This window comes from Anabrus simplex, chromosome 1 (genome assembly GCF_040414725.1).
Source record: "Anabrus simplex isolate iqAnaSimp1 chromosome 1, ASM4041472v1, whole genome shotgun sequence".
NCBI classification, from domain to species: Eukaryota; Metazoa; Arthropoda; class Insecta; order Orthoptera; family Tettigoniidae; genus Anabrus; species Anabrus simplex.
Window position 1 is genome coordinate 963,183,798 of NC_090265.1, and position 24,212 is coordinate 963,208,009.

The 24,212-nt window shown below is 38.5% G+C and overlaps 1 protein-coding gene and 1 pseudogene across 3 annotated transcripts in view; one reads left to right on the forward strand and one right to left on the reverse strand.

The window, feature by feature from the left end:
• Prp18 (pre-mRNA processing factor 18) overlaps window positions 1-24,212 on the reverse strand; it is a 103,404-nt gene that overhangs the window by 71,527 nt on the left and 7,665 nt on the right. For all 3 annotated transcript variants that reach the window (XR_010858565.2, XR_010858564.2, XM_067136767.2), the window contains exon 2: window positions 15,892-16,012. Coding sequence is in view for 1 of the 3 variants with exons in the window: in XM_067136767.2 (XP_066992868.2) it covers window positions 15,892-16,012 (121 nt within the window). In the remaining 2 variants the exon portion in view is untranslated. The remainder of the gene's footprint in view (window positions 1-15,891; window positions 16,013-24,212) is intronic.
• LOC136858806 (putative nuclease HARBI1) lies at window positions 9,088-11,346 on the forward strand (annotated as a pseudogene).

Sequence of the window (24,212 nt, forward strand, 5' to 3'; positions counted from 1 at the left end):
CATTCATTGGGAAGGGCGTGAAGGAGTGAAACAGTTTACCAGGGGTAGTGTCTGATCCTTTTCCAAAATCTGTACAGATATTCAAGAAGAGAATAAACAACAACAGAGAAAATAAATGAAGTGTTAGAGGGCATTCGACCAGTGCAGGTTATTGTAAAAAAAAAAAAAAATGAGTGTGAATAAATTAATTCCATCCCCTGGTCTAAGGAGTTTGGACAGCCAAAGTAGGGGACTGCCTGTAGGGGTGAAGTACAGTGGGGACTTCGAGGGCCCTGGGACCGCTACGGTAGCTGTGAAGGCCCTTCAGGAACTCTGAAAAGTGGTGGCAAAAGGGGCTCTGGTTAAGACGCAGCAGGTCGTTATGCTACTTAGGATCCAGAACGGGTAAAAAAAATAAATAAAAAAATAAATAAATGCAATGTAAATATTAATCTTATACCAGTTGTATAGTATCATTTGAAGTAATTCCACATACTGTATATCAGTTGACTATATTTGTAAGTAGTACAGGAGATATAAGTAGAATTTCGTAAACAATATAAATTTATTAAGGATGAGCTGTGTGTTTAATAGAAAACATTGTTAGCGTAAATTGTATAATATTGTATTATAGGAAAAATTTTCTTCTCTTGTTAATTTAATATTTAGTGCTTGACAATAATGTATTTTAGTGTACCATTTGCCACCGAGGTAGACACCTCATTTGCAAATAAAGAGATTTTGATTTTGATTTTATCCTCCCTTCAACAGAGCTTTGAGTAGCTACATGTGATAATTGCTTCCTCAAAAAATCTTCATTGAATTCATTATCATTTTTCTTCCTCCTTTCTTCTTCTCCTCTATACTTCGCTACATTTCTTTCCCGTTCCTTCTCAAGCCACGAAGCATTGGCTATCATCTCGTGTTTTCTCCGCTCAATTTCATCTTCACTTAGCTTTTTCCTTTCTGATTAACTCATCAAGGTTTAACAACCTTCTTACTTTTAAGAGAGATCTTGAACAAGACTTCCTAGTGCTTGTTCTGTGTAGCATGTGAATGTAACAAGGGAGTGTGTTGTTACCTTTACTGTTCGTAATGGTGATGGATGACATCATAAAGACAGAGAGGGAAGTTTATGGAGGGGAAAGAATGAATATAAATGATGTTTGCGGATGATGCTGTGATCTGGGGAGAAGATGAGGAGGTGGTACACCAACAGCTGAATGTACTGAACAGAAGGATTGAACAATGGGAATTAAGGATCAACATGGACATGAGCAAGACAATGGTGATAAGTAGATGAAGTAAAGAATGAAAAGGAGTTATCAAAATTGAAAACAAGGAACTGGAAATAGCAGAGCACTTCAAATACTTGGGAAGTGAACAGACAGAAAATATACCACCAGATATGAAGATTAATATGGAATAAAGATGTACCAACGAAGGCTAAAGTGATGTACAAAAGATATTCAAGTCAACTCGTGTCCTCATCCCGAGGTGGTGCAGCTGTTTTCAGACACACCCCCTTTGGAGGTGAGCTGCATGTACCATTTCAATCACATACCAGCCTTCCTGCTATTCTTAAATTTCTGGCAGTACCGGGAATCGAACCCGGGCCCCCGAAGACGGCAGCTAATCACACTAACCGTTACGCTACAGAGGCGGACACAAAAGATATTATTTACCTATAATGACATATGCATCAGGAACCTGGACAATGACTCAGAGAGATTAGGGTAGGGTATAGGTAGCTGATATGAAATTTCTGATGAGTGTGGTACAGAAGACAAGGAGGGATAGAGTGAGAAATGAAGTAATACGAAAAGAGCTAAATGTGCAAAAATTAAATGACAAACTGGAAGAGAACAGATTGAGGTGGTTTGTACATGTCAAGCAGATGAAAGAAGAAAGACTGCCAAAACAAGCACGGGAAAGACAGATGACAGGGAAGAGAGGACAAGGGGGACCAAGTTTACGATGGATGGACTTTTTTTTTTTTTACAATTGGCTTTATGTTGCACCGACACAGATAGGTCTTATGGCAATGATGGCATAGGAAAGGGCTATGAGTGGAAAGGAAGCAGCCATGGCCTTAATTAAGGTCCAGCCCCAGTATTTGCCTGGTATGAAAATGGGAAATCACGGAAAACCATCTTCAAGGCTGCTGACAATGAGGCTCGAACCCACTATCTCCTGAATGCAAGCTCACAGGTGCGCGCCCCTAAACGCACGACCAACTCACTCGGAGCGACGGATGAACTCTGTGAATAACAGCGTAGGACAATGGAATGAGGACTTGAACACAGTGTTGGATGAGGAATGGTGGCAGGACAGGACGAAGTGCCCCCACCCGGTGTCAGCTGGAAAAGGGGAATTGATGATGATGATGATGATGATGATGATGATAGCATCAGGGAGTTCTTTAGACAAGATGAAGATATTGTTCACACATAAGTACTTTTAAAAAAAAAAAAATTGCTTTACGTCGCACCAACACAGATAGATTTTATGGCGATGATGGGTTAGGAAAGGGCTAGGAGTGAGAAGGAAGTGGCTACAGCCCCAGTATTTGCCTGGTGTAAAAATGGAAAAACATGGAAATCATCTTCAGGGCCACCGACAATGAGGTTTGAACCCACTATCTCCCAGATGCAAGCTCACAGCTGCACGCCCCTAAACGCACGGCCAACTTGCCTGGTACATTTAAGTACATGTTGTTCTATAGACAAATGATGAATCATAAATTAATCATTCCAACAGAATAGAAAAATTTGGAGATAAAATCCTTACACAGTACTAGCTGTACTGGTCTGCTACCTTGTTCCTTCTGGCAAGACAATCTTTGTATAAGAAATGATCTTTATACTGTAGATCGAGTAATGAACATATATATACACATACATCTTCATGGAAGACTGCTGTGCGTTTCAGCGTTGAGTCTGATTAACCCTCTGTGAATTTACTAAACACCTCCACAATCCTCTACTTATAACTAGCTCTGTGGCCTTGTGTAGTTCCATACCTCTTCTTTAAATCATTAGAAACTGAGTTTAACCATCATCACCTTGTTCTCTGTCTACTTCTCTTACCATCCATGACTATTTATTTATTCTCCAAGGTGACCTACCCTCCTTCATTCGCCTCACATGACCCCTCCACCAAAGCTGGGTTATGCCTTCATCCATCGAGTACATTCCTAACTTAGTCTTTATCTCCTCATTCAGACCTGCCATTCTTCCCACCTGTTTGCACCAGCAATCATTCTTGCTACTTTCATGTCTGTTACTTCTAACTTATGAATAAGATATCCTGAGTCTACCAGCTTTCACTCCCATACAGTAAAATGGGTCTGTAAACAGACTGGTGTAAAGATGGTTTTGTCTGGTAGCAGACTTCTTTCTTACAGAATACTGTTGATTGCAACTGTGAGCTCACTGCCCACCTGATGGCCATGATCGTCAAGGCGTGAAGTCTATATGGTCCGACACCATGGTTAGCCAGTTCGAGTCCTGTTCATAAAAAAAAAATCAGAATGTTGGCCAGCACAGTAGGAGAGGTAGTGGTATACAATTTCTGATCACTAGATTGGGTGCCAAAAACCTGGATTAAGTTCCAAACCTCTCCGCAGGGCTCATATGGAGTGAGGGCATACAACACTGTTGATGATGATTTGTCAAACAGATGGGGAAGTAAAGCCTTGAGCAGACCACTGGTGCTATTCAACAGAAGTAGGCTATGTACTGACACTGGATTTCATCCTCTCCCTTCCTATTATCATATATCACGCCATTCATTTCATCTCCTCTGATGATGCTGTCAGGAAGGACATCCCGTCATAAAACTTGCTATAAAGATTCATCTGACTTCATATCCGACCCCACAGAAAAATGGGACAAGGTCTGGATATACACTCATGCAACTGTGAGCTCACTGCATTAGTTTCCTGTACTTTGATTCAACCTCACTTACTATTTTAACTGAAATGATCTACCTGTTCCAGTTTTGTATTCCCAACCTGACATTCAATTCTCTTAGGTTTCTTCCCTACTGACATCACTCTAGTCTTGAAAATGCTATTTTTGTATTACACTCAATGCACCTATTTTACAGTTAAAATACATTAGATTGCAGGCTTCTAGTATAGTCTGCCATTAGGACAAAGCCGTTGGTATAGGACTAACTGTTTACTACATTTCCACCTCATTAAATCACTCCCTGCCACTTTATACCTTTCAGCAGATAATCCATGTAAACTATGGACAACAAAGGTGAAAGATTACAGCCTTGTCTAAATCCTGTACGTACCCTGAAGCCTTCCTGACTCATTAGGGTAAGTTTCCTTCTTTATGTAACAACGTAACTTCTTATTCTTTTGGGTGCAGGATTTTTTTAAACCTTCTCTTTAATCTTTGGATTTAACATTTTACTTTGAAATGTGGTAGTTATATTTTGAGTCCACAGTTTCTGTCAGCTTTGTAAAGCAGGCCCATTTTAAAAATTGTAAACCTATTTTCTACTTTGTACATTTGTAAAATTAAACCTTTTAGAATAGGATTAGCCCACTGTAACAATACAGGGTAGCTTCTTGCTAGGCATTTTAGGCTCGTGTCTTCATATTTTCATTATGATATGCCTTCAGCATTATAATGAATTTACTTTCACTCTGTAAAGTGGCTTTTAACAGATAACTGTTGTACTGTTAACATTTTTAAGCCTTCTATAACTTTGAAATGTTTGGTTTCCTTTTGATGTAGTTTTAACTTTATTGTTTAAATTCCTGTTTTAATTTACCATCTTGTTCTCATTATTATTATTATTATTATTATTATTATTAATACTATTCCTGGTAAAATGTTTGTTATGCTTAAATTTAGGGAAAGATTAAAGGTTGTATCACCTTTTCATGCAGTTGAGCACCTTATTTTAATATTTTTTGTTTTAATGTAATATTTTTTGATGACAGAAAATGGTAAACTCTTGTAATATTGTAACATCAATTCTTTCAAACCTTTATGTTTTTATATTATTTGTATAATTTTTATTTGTAAATAAATATAGGAAAGCAATGGGAAACTACCTAACTCCTCTTTTCCCTACTATGCCTCTTCAGTGACACCTAGGTTATCAATGACAGCTGTTGGCAGAACTGTGGAGGATCAAACCAGCCTTCGGGCTGAATACCCAACATACAACACATAGGGTCTTTTGGATTGTGATTGAAACACAAAAAAATTTGACGTCCCCCCCCTTTTAAGAGGGTCCATGTACTTCCACATCCTTTCTTATTTCTTAGCTTGTCTTTTATAGCTTCCCATCCTTTTATTAATGTTTAAACTTGCAATGTCACATTTTATTTTGTTTCTACACAATTAGAGCTACTCTTTCAGTGAAGTCTTTACCTCACACTGACACAGATAGATCTTAAGGTCACAATGGGATAGGAAAGGGCTAGGAGTGGGAAGGAAGCGGCTGTGGCCTTAATTAAGGTACAGCATGGTGTGAAAATGGAAAACCATGGAAAACCATATTCAGGGCTGCCGACAGTGAGGTTTGAACCCACCATCTCCTGAATGCAAGCTCATACCTACTCACCCCTAACTGCATGGCCACCTCACACGGTGGAGGTCACTGAAAGAAGAAATCATAACAAACTGCTTTAGAGATGCCGGAGTGGTTTATGCAGAGGACGACATCACAGAAAGTGAAGTGTTGGATGATGCAGAAACAGGAAGCTTTTGAGCGAGAAGTTGAATGTACCAACAAGTGAGAATCTTGCCGACTATGTCAAGATGGGTTGTGAAGTGTTAGTGCAAAACAAAATCACTGACAGTGATAGAAATCCATGCGATGATGAGGTGGAAAAGGAAGATGTCCCTCAAAATGTTCACTGAAATACCTCAACAGTTGTAATCTTTCCCTTTCCCTTCCGTATATATATATATATATATATATATATATATATATATGTGCAATTACTGCTTTTGTCCAATTAGAAGGTACCTTACTAATTTTTCATGCTAATCTCATTGCTCCCTTTGTCCGGCTCCAAGGCTAAATGGTTAGCATGCTGGCCTTTGGTCACAGGGGTCCCGGGTTCAATTCCCGGCAGGGTTGGGAATTTTAACCATAATTGGTTAATTTCACTGGCATGGGGGCTGGGTGTAAGTGACGTCTTCATAATTATTTCATCCTCATCACGACGCACAGGTCGCCTACGGGAGTCAAATCAAATCCTAAAGATTTACATTCTGTGCCGCCCGAAAGGCAACTTTTATCATTCTGTGCAGCTTGGCTAGAGCTTCAATTTGGGTGATTGTGAGTCAATATTGCTAAATAAATTGTATGATAAAAAGTTTACTTGTGGAAAAACAGAGGCAATAGCAGTTAATGTGATAGCCCCATTCGTAAACAAGAATATTGGAACTGAAGTTGAAGATGCTAATTTTGTTACTATAACGATAGATGCTTCCAATAGGTTAGATTTGAAGTTAATCCCTGTACTAGCAAGATATTTCATCCCAACTGTTGGGGTTAAAATCAGCTTGTTAGAATCTGATTATGTTAGTGGTGAAACTTCAGAAATATTATCACAGCATGGTATCAGAACAATAATCTCAAGGACAAAACAGTTTCATATTGTGTAGATAAAACAAACAAAAATTTTGGAGGTGTGAAAAGGCAACAAGAAAAAATATGTTCTCAGTAAACTGCAGAATGAACTAGGACGGAAAGTGCTTCGGTATACACTGAGAGGCCAATAGTCATGGGAAGACACTGCATGTGATGTTAATAACGAGTTGCTCCTCTGTGACCCCTCAAAACAGCAGCAAGACAGCGAGGCATCAACTCTATAAGGTGCTGAATTGGTTCTGGAGAGATCTGGACTCACCCATCTTGCACTGCTACCCACAATTGGTGCGGGATTCATAGAGTGTACACCAGCATCGACAGCATCCTATAAATGCTCAACTGGATTAAGATCGAGGGATCTGGAGGACCAATCCATGGTCGTAACTTCATTGGAGTGCTCCTCAAACCACCTGTGTGCCACCATAGAGCGGTGACATGGCGCACTGTATTGTTGAAATATGGCATCTCCATCAGGGTACTCCAAGGCCAGAATGGGATGCAGATGGTCTGAAAGAATGTCCACATAACGTGCATCTGTAAGCGCTCCCTGCAGCCGGGCAATGGGGCCTAATTGTGACCATGAGAACGCCGCCCAGACCAGAACTGAGCCACCTTCCGCCTGGGCACAACCTTGTTGACACGCAGGATCCATAACTTCATGGGGCATACGCCACACTCTAACGCAACCATCAGCTCGATACAACTGGAATCAGGATTCATCGGACCATACCACACACCACCACTCTTCCATGGTCCATTGCCAATGTTTGCGGGCCTATGCACATTGTTGACCTCTGTGTCGAGGTGTCAGCAAAGGGACACGAGTTAGTCGTGCTGGTGAAGCCAATGCGGTACAGTTGCCTCCTTCCAGTCCTGGTAAAAATGGGTTCTAGACTCCCAACATTCAACCGGGTGGTGATCAGATTCACAGTAGCCTGTCGAGCGTCCAGTATGGTTCTGCAGAGGTGACATGATGTCCACTCGTTAAACACCTGTGATCATCCCATGCGGCGGTTTACGCGAGTGGTAACATTCTCTCTGCGACAAGACCTGTCGACCTGGTAAGCCTGAATTTGTGTGTAATCATCGCAATGTTATGATCCATGCGCCGTGTGCCGAACATTATCCCACGTTCAAAGTCGGTTAACTTGAGACGTGTTGCCATCTTCATGACACTGGTGTCTGTGACAGTAGCAAACGAATTGGCTCTGGTGGTTGTTGTCGTGATTGTCTTTATAATATGCAAAATAATAATAATGTTATTTGTTTTACGCCTCACTAACAACAATTACGGTTTTCTGAGACTCGAGGTGCCGTAATTTTGTCCCATGGGAGTTCTTTCATGTGCCGACAATGTTCTAGGCCTATGAAACTTATAAACGGTGACATTTACCTTTCTGAATCCTTAGGAAATCCAAAGAAAGATAATCCCAGTGAATTCTTCTGATTATTGGAGCAATTTACAGCACCACATGCGTTTCTGTAATATGTTGAATGCATTTCAATCAGTACAGCTGTAGTGAACGTACAGCGTTGCCTCTACCTCGCCGCTTGGAGCGCTGTAACCGCCTCGGATGAAAAATATCATCAGAGCTTCACGACTGGGTTACTAGACTGGTTAAACTTTGAAATACTCAACCTCAAGTCAAACAGCCTCTCATTATGAAAATCTCACGTTTCATGCCTACTTCCCTGCCATCTATACAACCCATCTACAACTATCTCCGTGCTGTGAACAACCTCCAGCGCGGTCTAATAAGAATGACATGAATAACCTGAAGCTACCTGAACTTGTTGAAGGTCAGCCATGATGAAACTATGACATCACAAGCCAACATACTGGAAATTAAAAACAAAGCAGCAAAAAATGAAAGATCACTTCGATACCGCTTGAGCATCCGAACATTAGCGAACAATTTATGAATGTGAGTGCGTGTTTAGGAATGAGAAAAGCATGTATGAACAATATGAAATGATACCTGAAGCAGCAGTGAGAAGAGATCTTCCTTTATGCTTGCCAGAACCCACTGACCCACCCCAAGAGGCGTTATTACTTGCACAGAAAAATTTAAACCGAGACTACATTACATTGCAAGTTCACACAGTAGCAAGAGTAGGAAGTAGTGTGTTCAAATGGCACTCAAAAATTACTACAGAAGGTTATTATGATATCCACTGCACGTACTGTTGAAATCACCTACGAAGCCAGCATATGGATATTAATTACCTGTCTTTAACACCTTATGACGTCAGGAAGTTAACACGGTCATCATGTGCTCTCCTGGTCATATATAGTGTACTGTTCAATGTTCTATATGTCAGGTAAGGGATGATTCACACTATGGGTACAATCACGGTCTGCTCACACCACGGTCAGAGTCCGATCACAAACAGTAGGTATTCACATTAGGACGAGCAGCATAAGGGCATGCTCCAGTCTTGACCGCTCAGTTGAGATCAGGCCGTTGTTGCCCTACAATGTCAGGCGAGTTCTCTATGAGACAGTTGGCAGTTATTGTGATTGCGCTGGATGATGAAGAAGAAAGAAGAAATGTGAACAAAAACTGTAAAAGGAGGACATGTTGGATACATCCAAGTTTAATTAATAGGAAAAATGAAGGGGAATATTATACTCTCTTTCCTCATTTGATGGAAGATGAAAGTAAATTTTTACGGTACTTTAGAATGAACATTGGTACCTTCGAAATGATCCTGTTAAAAATTACTCCCAAACTTCAGAAAACAAACTCAACATTCAGAGAAGCCATAACTCCAAGGCAGAAACTGGCTGTGGGTTTGAGGTAAGAGAATATTTCACACTTGCATTAATATTAAATGAATTAAATTTTATTGACCTTGTCTATATTTAATTTTTATTACAAAGTAACTCAATATTGCAAGAAAAAATCGTCACTATTTTTAAACAAAAAATCTTTCTTCAGTAGATTTCAGTAGATTTGATTACCACATTACGCCGTATGCACGAGTGGAACGAGCGTTATTTTGAGGTGGAATTGCTTGTGGTTGCTGTGGAGAAACCTATAGTTCAGGAGTTACTGGCTGATATAATGAAGCTGACGTTGATGCCACAGAATACTGAGACAAAGTAGGTGATGGTGCAGGTGCAGTGTATTGTGGTGGGCGCTGATGGATGGATACGTTCTGATTCTGTATTTAATACTTCATTTCCACTTCACTCACTAATGAAAAACTTTGCTTTTTATGAAATGTTGGTCTATTGGGTCGAAGGTTTTTACTGTAAAGGCCATCAAAGAAAAAAAAATGTGTCCATGGGATGAGGTACACTTTCATCTTTCTTTGCCTTCAGTAAATATTCCATTAAATTTTCTGAAGCACTTCCTTTCGACGCATCCTGAGGTCCTGCTGGTAATTTCTGTTTGACTACTTTTCGTACCTGTTGAGTTGGTTGGGTTTCAGCCTCTGTTACTTCATCGGGTTCATGCTGAATTATGACTGTGTCGTCCTGAGCTTCCTCTCCATCCTCTTTAATGATCTCATCTGATTCAGTGCCAGAACCATCTTCTCCTACAACAGATGTCACTCATTCTCTATCTTTTATGAATTCCTTAAGGAAAGACATTTGGTCGTCATATTTTCATTTGAGAATTTTTGAAGCACCCTGGCGGCTTTTTGTTTTCTGCTAGTTAATGTACCTTCGATGTTGACTCCCCAAGGATTCCCATCGCTCCTTGCACTTGGCACCTAAAACAAAATAGAATTTAAAAGAAAGTAACAATGTGGTAAAAATGCACGCATAATAATAGTAATATTATTAATAATAATAATAGTAGTAATAATAGTAATACTAATATTAATAATATTTATTATTATTGTGTGTTTCAGATTTCTGGCAACAGGGGATTCTTATAGGACGATTGCATTCAGTTATCATTTGGGGCATTCAACTGTTCAGACAATTGTCTTACAGGTGTGTAAGGCAATAAATAAAAATTTACTGCAGGAAGCTATTCCAACACCAAACAAGCAAGACTGGCAGAAAACAGCTGAAGAATTTTGGAATGTTTGGAAGTTCCCTAATTACTTGGGTGCCCTTGATGGAAAACACATAGTGATCAAAGCACCAGGAAAAAGTGGGTCCCAATATTTTAACTATAAAAAGACATTTTCTATTGTTCTCTTAGGTCTCTGTGATGCTAAGTTATTGCTGTGGATATTAGATCTTACGGCAGGAACAGCGATGGAGGTGTGTTTCATAATTCCAAGTATGGGAAAGCCCTCGAGAAAGGAACGTTAGATATACCAGAGGACATTACACTACCTGGGAGTGACGCGGTTCTACCATACGTAATAGTTGCGGATGAGGCATTTCCACTAAAGCGATATTTGATGAGACCTTAGACAGAGCAAGATACTGAAAAAAGAATTTTCAATTACAGATTATCTCGTGCCCAAAAAGTAATTGAGTGTACGTTTGGAATTCTAGCGCAAACGTTCAGGTTCCTTTTAAGGAGACTGAAAGCAGATCCTAAAGATGCTACTAGTATTGTTCTGTCATCATGCATTCTTCACAATATAATTCGAAATAATGCAGGAACATCGTTGGAATGTACGAGTATGCTTCCTGACAAGGCCAGGATACATAACTTCAGAAAAGGGGGAAACACTCCGTCTGAGGCATTCGCTGTACGAGAAAAGTTCAAAAGCTTTCTGAATTCACCAGATGGACTTGTATTTTGGCAATATGATAAGATCTGACACTTTCAGATTGATAAGCTTACTCACCTTCAAGCTTCAAATGAACTGCAATATCCTTGCATTCCTTTCTGCAACATTGTCGCTGTAACGTGATGAACTAATGTCATGCAACATGGGCTTGCTCCTTACCAGTTCAATCAATGCCTCATATGAAAAGGATATAAAAATTCATGTGTTATTCTCTATTAATGTAACTTCATATTTGTATTCTAACTGCATAGAAACACTGAATTTCAAGTGTATACAAATTACGTATCCTTAATTTGCAGGTAGTCTCAGTTCATTTTTTAAAAATTTGTGTACTAATGTTTAGTCACAACTTTTTTTTTTTTTTTTGCTAGTGGCTTTACGTCGCACCGACACAGATAGGTCTTATGGCGACGATGGGATAGGAAAGGCCTAGGAGTTGGAAGGAAGCGGCCGTGGCCTTAATTAAGGTACAGCCCCAGCATTTGCCTGGTGTGAAAATGGGAAACCACGGAAAACCATCTTCAGGGCTGCCGATAGTGGGATTCGAACCTACTATCTCCCGGATGCAAGCTCACAGCCGCGCGCCTCTACGCTCACGGCCAACTTGCCCGGTAGTCACAACCTTTTGAAATGCAGTAATGAAATGTCATTATTGCCATACAGTAATTTGTAAATACACTAGACACATTAAATATGTAAGATTTGTTGTACTACTTACCTTTCTCAAAATTCCATGTAGAACAACTTCTACTCATGTTAATATGAAGCAAAAAGTCGCAGATAAAGCAGATTCAGATTTGCCACTTCTTCTTTAAAAATCTAGTAAAGTACCAAACTTCAAAGTGATACCACATTAGATGGGGTGGAGACTGAAAAGCGCAGGCACTACTGTACGCTCGCACGTCGTGTATTCACACTGCCGGTCCGCTCATGGAACGGTACGATCACACTCCGGTCAAATATTCTTTGGGAAGATCGTTGCTTGCTTGTGCTCATACCGTGACCGTACTGTGATCGCTAGTGTGTACAGTTCCCATCAAATCAGTTCAATAATATCTGACTGGACCACGACCATGGCGTGAGCGTACCATGATCGTATCCATAGTGTGAAACATCCCTAATAGTGCAAAAAACACAGTATTTTAGCACCTCTACTTGTTCCTTGTACCCCCATGAATATGTTTAGTAGAATTTCACAGCATCTACATGTGAACTGACAATGGCCGGCTTCTTTACCATAATTTGCATACAAATTTTTTTTTTTTTTTTTCTATTCCACCTATTCAATACAACTGATTTTGTGTTGTTAGAAATTCATATTACAACAACACTACATTAAAAGGGGCATGTTTCGCTCAGTTTCTAGCATCCTCAGCCTTTGTACCTTATCTCAAGGTTAAGACCTGTCATTGTTAATTTGCTTATAACTAATTTGTACTTAATTATGATTCTAAAAACTAAGTGGTAAAATACGTGAACATAGGCATTTGTAAACACAATGGACAGTTTAACGGGTCTAAACATGAGAATAGTTACATGTAATTCTTTACCATAGCCGGATAATCCATTGTAACAAAAGTTGTGTGGAGGGTGTCTTAGATGGAGTACTGTAAGTTCTAATAATCTGTTTTATATCACCCCTGTTTCTTTAATTTTTCATACTTTTTGAATTTTCAATTTTGGTGTCTTTTAAAGTGCCTATTTCTTGAATTATTAGTGCCTTTTTAAGTGCCAATTTCTCAAATTTTAGTGCCTTTTTGCCTGTCTACATATTCTTTGTATTTGTGCTTGTTTTATTATTATTATCAAATACTTTGCAATTGGGAAATATCCCAGTGGCAATGATCACTTACAGTAGTACTATATGATAATAAATTTAAAACATAGTTATACAACAACAAGAGTACAACAAGCAATTCCATGGAAAGAAAATATTGCAGGAAATAATACTAGTTTAACATTCTAAATTCAGTGTCGTCATATACAAATTCACACACAACTTAAGTATTTCCAGTGCTTAACACTACGGCTTACAATACTATAGGTTGAGCTTACTACTAGCTTAACATCACAACACCGTCATATACAAATTCACACGTACGATATAACCGTTGTAAACAGACGTTAGTGCGCAGGTTGAAGCTGCTTTGAGACAAGTTTTTTCGAGTATTTGACAGGTTATGTTTGAATTTTCACGTGAAAAATAATAATAATATTTTAGACCAATCGACTTAATGAGAATGACATCATATTATTCGCCTCTTTTCTTAGCCAATCTTTTAATGTCAGAATATAAACAAAATTCACTCTCAAGTTTTCAACCATTTTAAACTATTGAAACTTACATAGACAACTGCCCCGGCAATAATATGCTGACTTTTATAACGAAGAGGATCCACTTCAGTACCAGACATTTGCCATTTTTAGAACTTTATATTGACACAAATTTTCTTTCAGCAAGATTTTAAATTAGTTTACAATAATTTTAGCATGTGTTGTACATGTTATGCCCCAACATCCTATTTTATAACCACTGTTCTGTTAAGTTAATATCATAAGAAATCACAGTTCAATTTTTACAAATTATAAAGTGTCATCATCCTCTAAACAATGTTTGTTTTAAGATTAAATTAGTATGGCTGATGATGCCCAATAAGAAGGGCGAAACATGTCCCCATAATATTTATTTTTTCTATGTCTAATTAACCACATAACGTGGTACTGATTATATTGAATAGATGGAACAAAAAAAAAGTACCCCTTTTGTAAACTATGTGAGATCGCTATTTCCAATACGGATCAAAAATGAGAATGATGGTTTATAAGTGGTATGTTTCAAGCTGTCAACAGAGAAATGGTGTGGAATGACATTAGTAGACGAATAAGTTTACGTGGCGTCTTTAAAAGTAGGGAAAATCACAATATGAAGGTAATGTTGGAATTCAAGAGGACAAATTGGTGCAAATATTATTTTATAGGAAGGGGAGTTAGGGATTGGAATAACTTACCAAGGGACATGTTCAATAAATTTCCAATGTCATTGAAATAATTTAAAAATAGACTAGGAAACAACAGATAGGGAATCTGCCACCTGGGCGACTACCCTAAATGGAGATCAGTATTGATTGATTGATATTTTACCAGTTCATTCAGAGGACTCACAATGAATTAATAGTGACGCTCACAATTCCTGCTGGTTTTAAGCCCGTGAAAATACATCTCGTTATATTACCACAGTTTAGGGAGAGGGACCGATATATTTCAGAATTGTAATAAATGTAGTGGGATGCATAAAACTAAATTGCAAGGGGCTGGTGAATCACCCAGTATATCTCACAAGCAGTTTGGTTTTACAACAGGAATGGGAGCAAGAGAAGCTCTCCTAGCACTAAGAACTATTCTAGAAAGAAGACTGAGTGTTAACAGGAAGACATACATGGCATTTGTGGATATAGGGAAAGCTTTCGATAAAGTAAACTGGACACAGCTCTGTAAGATCATGATGAATGTAGGACCGGACTGGAGGGACAGAGGACTCATTTTACTCCTGTACAAACATCAAAGCACACCGATAAAAATGTAAAGAGAGCATCCATAAGAAGTAGAGTGAAATAAGGTTGTGCACTATCTCCATATTGTTCAACATGCTCACTGAGGTGGATGTATCAAAATTTAAGTATAAGACCAAAGGAATTCAAATTAATAGACAAGAAATCCAGTGTATAAAATTTGCTGATGATATTGTATTAATTGCAGATTTAGAGAGGAACTTAGTAAAAATGTTGTGAGTTTTGACATACCGTAACACTACAAGAATCAAAACTGAAACGGACCACTTGGAAAACAAAAGTATTTGCTGTCAAGAAATCAAATGAGGAGATACCAACAAACATTAAGATAGGTGATGAAACCATACAAGTCAGTCAATTTTGCTACTTGGGAAGCATTATTACCCAAGACAGTAGGTGCAACACAGAAATCAGGAGGAGGACTGCCCTAGCTAAACAAGCCTCTGACAAGCAGGAACATAAACATTAAAATTAGGGAAGAATTTGTCAAAATGCCTGTGTGGAGTGTTTTGTAGTATGGTTACAAAACATCAGTCTTAGCAAAACAATATATAAAATGCCAGGAAGCAATGGAAATGTGGATATAGAGGAGGATGCTGAAAATAAGCTAGAAAGAGAAAAAGTCAAACGAAAAGATCCTTAAGGAAGTAGATGAACCAAAAGAGTTGATCACCACCAGAGAAAAGAGGAAAACCAAATTCCTTAGCCACATACTAAGTCATAACAAATTCCTCACAGCCATTGTTGTTAGGATATGAATGAATTTCATTAGCAGGCAAAACGAGGGGAAACATTCATTTATCAGAGAAAAAGTGCATCTGTTTTAAACTTTAAATCAAATAGAATCAAGATCTTATCTCACATGGAATCTGAACTAAAGGAAGGAATACCGCTTTCCAAATCAAAAACCATGATTAAGCTAAAAATAATTTAAAGTAACAATGGACTAAAACTGATCTATTTAAGACATTCATAAGACCTAAATGTGAATCACAAGACAACACACCTTGAGATATTCTGCTTCCGTTGGACTGGACCTCAGTGTGTTTAGTACCATATCGCTTGAAATACTCCTCTTCTTCTTTTGCCACTAGCTCTGCTCTCTTGAAAAACTTCTTATTGGGTTGCTGAAATCCCATACTCTGATTAAATACACAAAAAGTAGGAAACAGCAATGTGTTATTTTAACTGAAATGCCTGATGTTACAAAAATATCAAATGTTATGAGCTAATGTCCTCCACACTACTACCACTACTACTACTACTACTACTACTACTACTACTACTACTACTACTACTACTACTACTACTACTACTACTACTACTACTATAAAAGAGTCCCTCATCAGAGAAGAGTATTGGGAAAAAATTCAAAGGACCAAAAGAAGCAAGGAAAAGAATGACTCCAGAAGCCTTGTGAACATTAAATCACCAAGATTTGCAGAGTGTTAGCGATGGGAGATGAAATAGCCTGGCACAAGTAAATGAAAGAAATACAAGTGCCATATGAGGCCCTTTGATCACCCTACATGTCTCAAACCCAGAGAGCTTGGTCTCCGGTAAGTGACAACACCAACAATAAAATAAAAGTTGAACATTCTCCTATAACTGTCTCATTTTCATGACTAAATAAGGCTGAACAACATTTTACACTAGAGTCCCATTTAACTGAATTTGATGGGAGCAATGGTGTTTTGATTAAACAAAAATTAGGTTAAACAAGAGTGGTTGGATTTAATAACAACTACACGCATTAATTTACTGCATTAACTCCCTAAAATGCAGTACAACTTTTTATTGCAAACTAAAAACACACACGTTATGATAGTACTGTACCGGGCGAGTTGGCCGTGTGGTTAGGGGCGTGCAGCTGTGAGCTTGCATCTGGGACATAGTAGGTTCGAACCCCACTGTCGGCAGCCCTGAAGATAGTTTTTTGTGATTTCCCATTTTCACACCAGGCAAATGCTGGGGCTGTACCTTAATTAAGGCCACAGCTGCTTCCTTCCCACTCCTAGCCCTTTCCTATCCCATCATCGCCACAAGACCTATCTGTGTTAGTGCAATGTAAAGCAACTAGAAAAAAAATTACAGTACCGTAGTTCATATCACTATAAATACAGTACCATATACGTTATTTAACTCAGGAAAATGAAATGTTAAGGCTCTAGCACAAAAACCTGTAGGACTAAAACAATAATTCAGCTTGTGGGGAAAAAAAAAATTTTGCTTAAAATTAGATGAATGCTTTTTTATAAAATTTGTTTTACGTCACACTGACACAGGTACATCTTATGGCAACGACGGGATAGGAAAGGCCTAGGAGTGGGAAGTAAGTGACCAAGGCCTTAACTAAGGTACAGCCCCATCATTTATCTGGTGTGAAAATAGAAAACCACAGAAAACTATCTTCAGGGCTGCCAACAGTGGGGTTCAAACGCACTATCTCCCGGATGCATGCTGACAGCTACGTGATCCAAGCCGCTCAGCCACTTGCTTAGTATGAATGCTTCTTAGAAGCTTGATCTCTAAAACATTTAATCAGACACACTTCAGCAGGAGAGATTTTGTCTTGTTTCAAGTAAAGCATGATTTCTTCAAACATTCTACTGGCTTCTGTGCAATTTGGTCCCTTTTTTTCTGGCGTATTTCAATAAAATTAGTATTTATACCCTTTTAATATTATGCAGTACTGTATTGTATGAAGAAAAACAGCATTAAAATTTTTTCAGAGGTGCCTTTCTGGTGCCCCCACAAAAAAGACAACAGCACACGATTTTTAGTGACTCGGTTAACCCAGAAATTCGGTTAAACAGGACTCTAGTGTACTTCAATCTGTAGGCCTAATGTACCCAACAAGAGGTAGATTAATATATTTTGTAAAAAAATATTTCAAACACCCTGAAAATGACTTAATAAACAATCACACATGATGACAATTTACATACCCTTTTAATATTAAACATCCATTAAAGATTTGCTTTCTTGCTTCACTTAATACAAGAAGTGCCAAACTTGCAAGACAAATACAAGCATTAATTTCACACACAAGAACTGCTTCTTTCTAATGCACTTCTTGCATAGAATCTGTTATAGGCATGTCAATGATCTGAATTTTTTTCCCTACTTACAGGTGAAGGTCAGACATCAACTGCTTCAGATCATTAGATCACCATCATATCCAGACATTTTTTTTTTTGGTAGACTTTCAAGCCTTTTTGATTCAGATTCCATTTCTTCCAATGTACACTTCCAGTGTTTCATACTACTACTACTACTACTACTACTACTACTACTACTACTACTACTACTACTACTACTACTACTACTACTACTAACACAGAATTTAAAGGAATGTAAGTGTCGGCTACTCAAACAACGAGCAGTTAAAGCAGCATATTTTGTTTGTGCTCATAAAGTTTAGACATGCTCAAAACGGGAACTGTAATAAATATAAAGTGGATAATTACAAGCCAGTCAGCTTGACGTGTGTTATGTAAACTCTGGGAAAGCATCCTTTCTGATTATATTAAACATGTTTGTGAAATTAGTAACTGGTTTGATAGAAGGAAGTTTGGGTTTAAGAAAAGATATTCTTATGAGGATCAACATGTAGAATTCCAGCAAGATATAGCAGACATTTTCAGAAGGACAAATGGACTGTATTGTTGTTGTCCTATCCTAGACCTTTGACAGAGTAGATGAAATGAAATGGGGTATAGCTTTTAGTGCCACGAGTGTCCAAGGACACGTTCGGCTCGCCAGGTGCAGGTCTTTTATTTAACGCCCATAGGAAACCTGCGCATCGTGATGAGGATGAAATAGTGATGAAGACGACACATACACCCAGATCCTGTGTCAGCGAAATTAACCAATGATGGTTAAAATTCCCGACCCTGTCGGGAATCGAACCCGGGATCCCTGTGACTAACGGCCAGCACCCTAACCATTTAGCCATGGAACCAGGTGACAGAGTAGATCATGGAAGATTAATTTAAAAAATGAGTGCTATTGGAATAGACAAAAAGGACCGATTCCAAAAACGGTATTTAGACGATGTTTCAGGTTAAACAATGTCCAAGTACGTCTGCCACATTGCATAGACGTCATTTACTACTTAGCCACTGTCTAAAGCCGATGTTCAAGAGGACATGTTTAAACATTGCCGAGAACACTGCTTAACCTCAAAATAGAAGTGAATCGCCGCCGTTGGTTGTTTATTACAGAGCATGTAAATTATATTGCTATGTTAAGATGGTTCAGGAGAGAACCGTTAGTCAGATGGCCTCCTGTACATCGCCTGATGCGAGATCGGAGCAATCCTTTCCAAATGTACAGGGAGGCACAATTTTGCTTTTCAAAGGAAACTGTAGGAAACTGTTGTACGACATAGGAGATTTTCTCGAGCATGACACAAGGGGTAACCCATTACCTCTCACCTTGCAGCTCCTTCTGACTTTACGATTCTTGGCAACCGATGCATTTTATCCGATGAATGGTGATACGGTAAATGTCAACACAGTGTCTGTGTGCCACACAGTGGATCATGTTGTGACTGCCATCAATAGTTTGAGGAGAAGATGTATCAATTTCCCTAACAATGATGAACTACCTACTATCAGGCATGATTTCACTGTCCTTTCCAGGTAAATAGGCCTAATCTTCTTTCTGTGGATTGAATATAATAATCATCTCTGTAATATGTGTATAATGTGTGAGGTTATAAACTGTTATCCATTACACTGTGGAAAATGGTTATGTTATTATTTCTAGGGATAACTTCCCTGGAACGATATGTGCCATTGACTGTACCCACATCACTTAATATTTTGTCCCAATTGCCAGACTGTCATGTACATCAACCGAAAGGGATTCTATTCTATTAACTGCCAAGTAAGTGCACACAACACTGATGCAAAACAGTAGTTATTTTTCTGTAATTGCTGTTACTTGCACTCACCCTAATGACAATACTATTATCAAAGTTACACTTCATTACATAGGTCTACCTGCCAACATTCAGAAATCAAACATAGGAAGATTTTTTAATTATTGGACTTCATCACGAATATTGCACCATGGTCTTAGTGAAAAAAGGAACAAGATGAAAGGCATACATGTCTACAGTTACAATGCGAATTGACCATTAAATTTAAAATCTTAAACTGTGAAAATATAAAAAGATTACAAGAACATGTACCTCATCATTCTCATAATACACACGAATAACAACATTTAGACAAGGTAAGTCAAGAACTGTCCACAACTCACCAAATGGTGAAAAATCACATGTGGGTGACAACCAAAGACTGCTGTGTTTACTGGTTTACCACTGAACTTGCAGCTAACTTTGCCCTCTTCAAAAAAGCACTGCCATACTGTTGCACATAACACTTTTCACTCAGACTCGATTTGACCACCAATGGTTTACTGAGATTTTCGTCATTCAAATATGATCGGAATTGTGTACTTGTCTTCTTCACCTGGCTGAAAAATCTTTCACATTCAGCACTGATGTGTGAAATTGTCAATATTGACAGCATTACTTTTGCTATTCCATCATATTTGAAACACCCATCTCCACCTCGTATATCCCCTATAGCAGATCAAGAACAACCTACTCCTTCTTCTTGAACAACAGATGATGGTAAATCCTCCACTTGGAGAGCACAAAACTGACAGACACTGTAATGTATCCATAGCTTCTTGGTCATCTTCACCATCTTTCACCGGCAATATAACAGAAAACTTGGAAACAAAATACTTGATGGCATTGAAGGAACAAGTTGGCAAAGAATTTATCTGTACTACTTGAGCATTAACAAAACACTATTCAACTAAATTTATGAATAATATAATCACAGACTGCGATAAAATAGTTCCTGATGTGCGAATGGAAGTTCTTCTCCTCAGGTGACAGATTGTCTACAAGATGCGATGTTGAGTAGCCAATTATTAAAGCATCATCAGCTTTCTGATTCTCTCTCGTGTGATAGACAGTCACTTCTAAAATTCTAGGATATCTTTTTATGACCACTGCCTTACCATGGACGTGAGATGCTTACAACTGAGGAACTTTATTCGTTTTCTCAAATGTAGGGACGATAAATGCCAGAATTGAGCAAAATACTTTATTTAAGTTTGAAGACAGAAAAAGAAATACTCTCTCCTCCTGTGAAATCAAACTTTCCAAACATTTCCCCATGGATAACCAGCATGGACATACATGCTTTAATATTTTTCTAACATCAGTCTGATACAAAGCTTGATATATTTTGAGATGATCTTTTCTCTTTGAGCTTTTGTCTAAATGGTAATAATAAATAATAAATATCAATCAGCATCCCATCAATTTTGACAAAAAGGCCATCTGCAAATAATAATAATAATAATATTTTTTTTTTTGCGAGGGAGTGTGGAAAATCTTTCATAAGACGCTTGTGAGGGTCCACACTCAACAAGTGTGTGGAGATTCTTACCCACTAAAAACCACACTCCCTTTTCCCACGACGTTTATCTCCGCCCCGGAAACCGCTCTCGCATTACTTCAGGACGGATGTCATGCTTAATGCATCTTGTGCTTCATCTTCTGCTTTACTGTCTGTCGTAATCATCCAGGTCCTTCTTCTTCTGACGCAGAATATTTTCTACGTAAACTTTTTTTTTTTTTGCTAGGGGCTTTACGTCGCACCGACACAGATAGGTCTTATGGCGACGATGGGATAGGAAAAGCCTAGGAGTTGGAGGGAAGCGGCCGTGGCCTTAATTAAGGTACAGCCCCAGCATTTGCCTGGTGTGAAAATGGGAAACCACAGAAAACCATTTTCAGGGCTGCCGATAGTGGGATTCGAACCTACTATCTCTACGTAAACTGCCACCTGGTCCCAAGATTCTTGAGTTCGTAGCATTACTGACACGATAATAATAATAATAATAATAATAATAATAATAATAATAATAATAATAATAATAATAATAAATAAATGTCAATCAGCATCTCATCAATTTTGACAGAAAGGCCGTCTGCAAATAATAATAATAATAATAATAATAATAATAATAATAATAATAATAATAACAACAACAACAACAAATAGGAGAGTACCAGGCAGGATTTAGAAAAGGACGCTCTTGTACAGAACAGATACTCAATCTGCAATCAGTATTACATCAAGCAAAAATGGCCGGTAAGAAATACGTTGTCATTTTCGTCGACTTTACAAGGCATATGACTCAGCAGACAGACCTACTCTTATGAAGATTTTGCAGGAACTAGGACTTGATGAGAAGACCCATAACCTAATCAAACAGACTTTAAGCAACACCAGGTCACAAGTAAAGTTCAGAGGAACCATATCAGAAAGTTTTGAAATTAAATCAGGAGTGAGACAGGGAGATGGCCTGTCCCCTCTCCTCTTTAACTGTGCCTTGGAGAAAGTAATAAGAGAGTGGCGAAAGGAGTTAGCTAGAATGGAGATTCCAAGTGGCATTTATTTGAGACATAAGCGCAATGAGCTCAATGTTGACTGTCTGGCGTATGCCGATTATCTGGCCCTGATAAATGTTCTCAGACAACAAGCAGCAAAGGTTGGGCTACACGTGTCTCTCGAAAAAACACAATTCATCACGAACATCGGTGAATCTCCTTGTACGTTGCATCTGGAACAGGGAGAGATCAGGAAAACCAACAGGTTTAAGTACTTGGGACAATGGTTGGAATCCAATTTCTCTGAAGGAACAGCTTTGTCAACTCGAGTTAACAGGCTTGAAATGGCCTACCAACTGACCAAGAATACGTATAATAAAAGGTGTCTCTCTCGTAATACTAAGATGAAGCACTACCAGACAGTCATCCGCCCTGAAGCCTTATATGCTTGAGAATGCTTAACATTCAACAGGAAGGGACTCATGGAAAAACTTGAAATCCAGGAAAGAAAGATAATGAGGAAGATACTGGGGCCAGTCAAAGAAGGGGACAGTTATAAAAGACGGCCTAACCAAGAGCTCTACAAGTACTGTGAAAGAATAACGAATGTAGCAAGGAAGAGACGCCTAGCATTCTATGGGCACGTCTACAGGATCACCCTACCAGGTTGACCAACCGGATTCTCAGCTACTGGCAAAATAGGAAGACCAAGTCACCATGGTTGATGGAAGTGGATAAAGATCTACAGGAACTGGGAATAACAGAAGGAATCTTAAAGGATCGTACAGCACTCAGGAAGATGCTTAAACATAAGAAGTTCCAGGACAGACTACCAACAAAGAAGACTGGCGCCCTTTGGACAAAGGAGAGGAAGGAGCAACACAGCCTGAGGATGCGCAACTACTGGGCAAATATCAAAGCCCATTCCAAAATGCAATAGTTGAATATCGTGGTCCTTAGCTGGCCCATACGAAACAAGAAGACGAATAATAATAATTTATTTATTTATTATTTATTTACAGAGTTTACGCCCACATTGGAGCACTTAAATCAGACTACAACAAATCTGTCTTCCTTTTCTTCTCCCAAAAAGTCTTGAGTCTGGTTGACCTGGCTGCCCTCTCCGCATCCATTATAACATATTGTTTTCTCTGTACAGTGGTCAGAGGAAGCCTGATGCATTTATTCTTCAAAATACTTTTCTCGCCTCTGTTTTCTATGGTTTGCATGGTAATATTCAACTCCTCCAAATCACTTTGAACTTCTTTAAACCAATTGTTTTTTGAGTTACTATTCCAAAAGTAATTAAATAATTGTTTTAAAATAATAATAATAATAATAATAATAATAATAATAATAATAATAATAATAATAATAATAATGTTGTTGTTTGAGTCATCAGTCCATAGACTGATTTGATGCAGCTCTCCATGCCACCCTATCCTGTGCTAACCTTTTCATTTCTACATAGCTATTGCATCCTACATCTGCTTGTCATATTCATACCTTCGTCTACCCCTACCGTTCTTACCACCTACACTTCCTTCAAAAACCAAATGAACAAGTCCTGGGTGTCTTAAGATGTGTCCTATCATTCTATCTCTTCTTCGTCAAATTTAGCCAAATCGATCTCCTCTCACCAATTCGATTCAGTATCTCTTCATTCGTGATTCGATCTATCCATCTCACCTTCAGCATTCTTCTGTAACACCACATTTCAAAAGCTTCTATTCTTTTTCTTTCTGAGCTAGTTATCATCCATGTTTCACTTCCATACAATGCCACGCTCCACACGGAAGTTTTCAAAAACATCTTTCTAATTCCGATATCAATGTTTGAAGTGAGCAAATTTCTTTTCTTAAGAAAGCTCTTCCTTGCTTGTGCTAGTCTGCATTTTATGT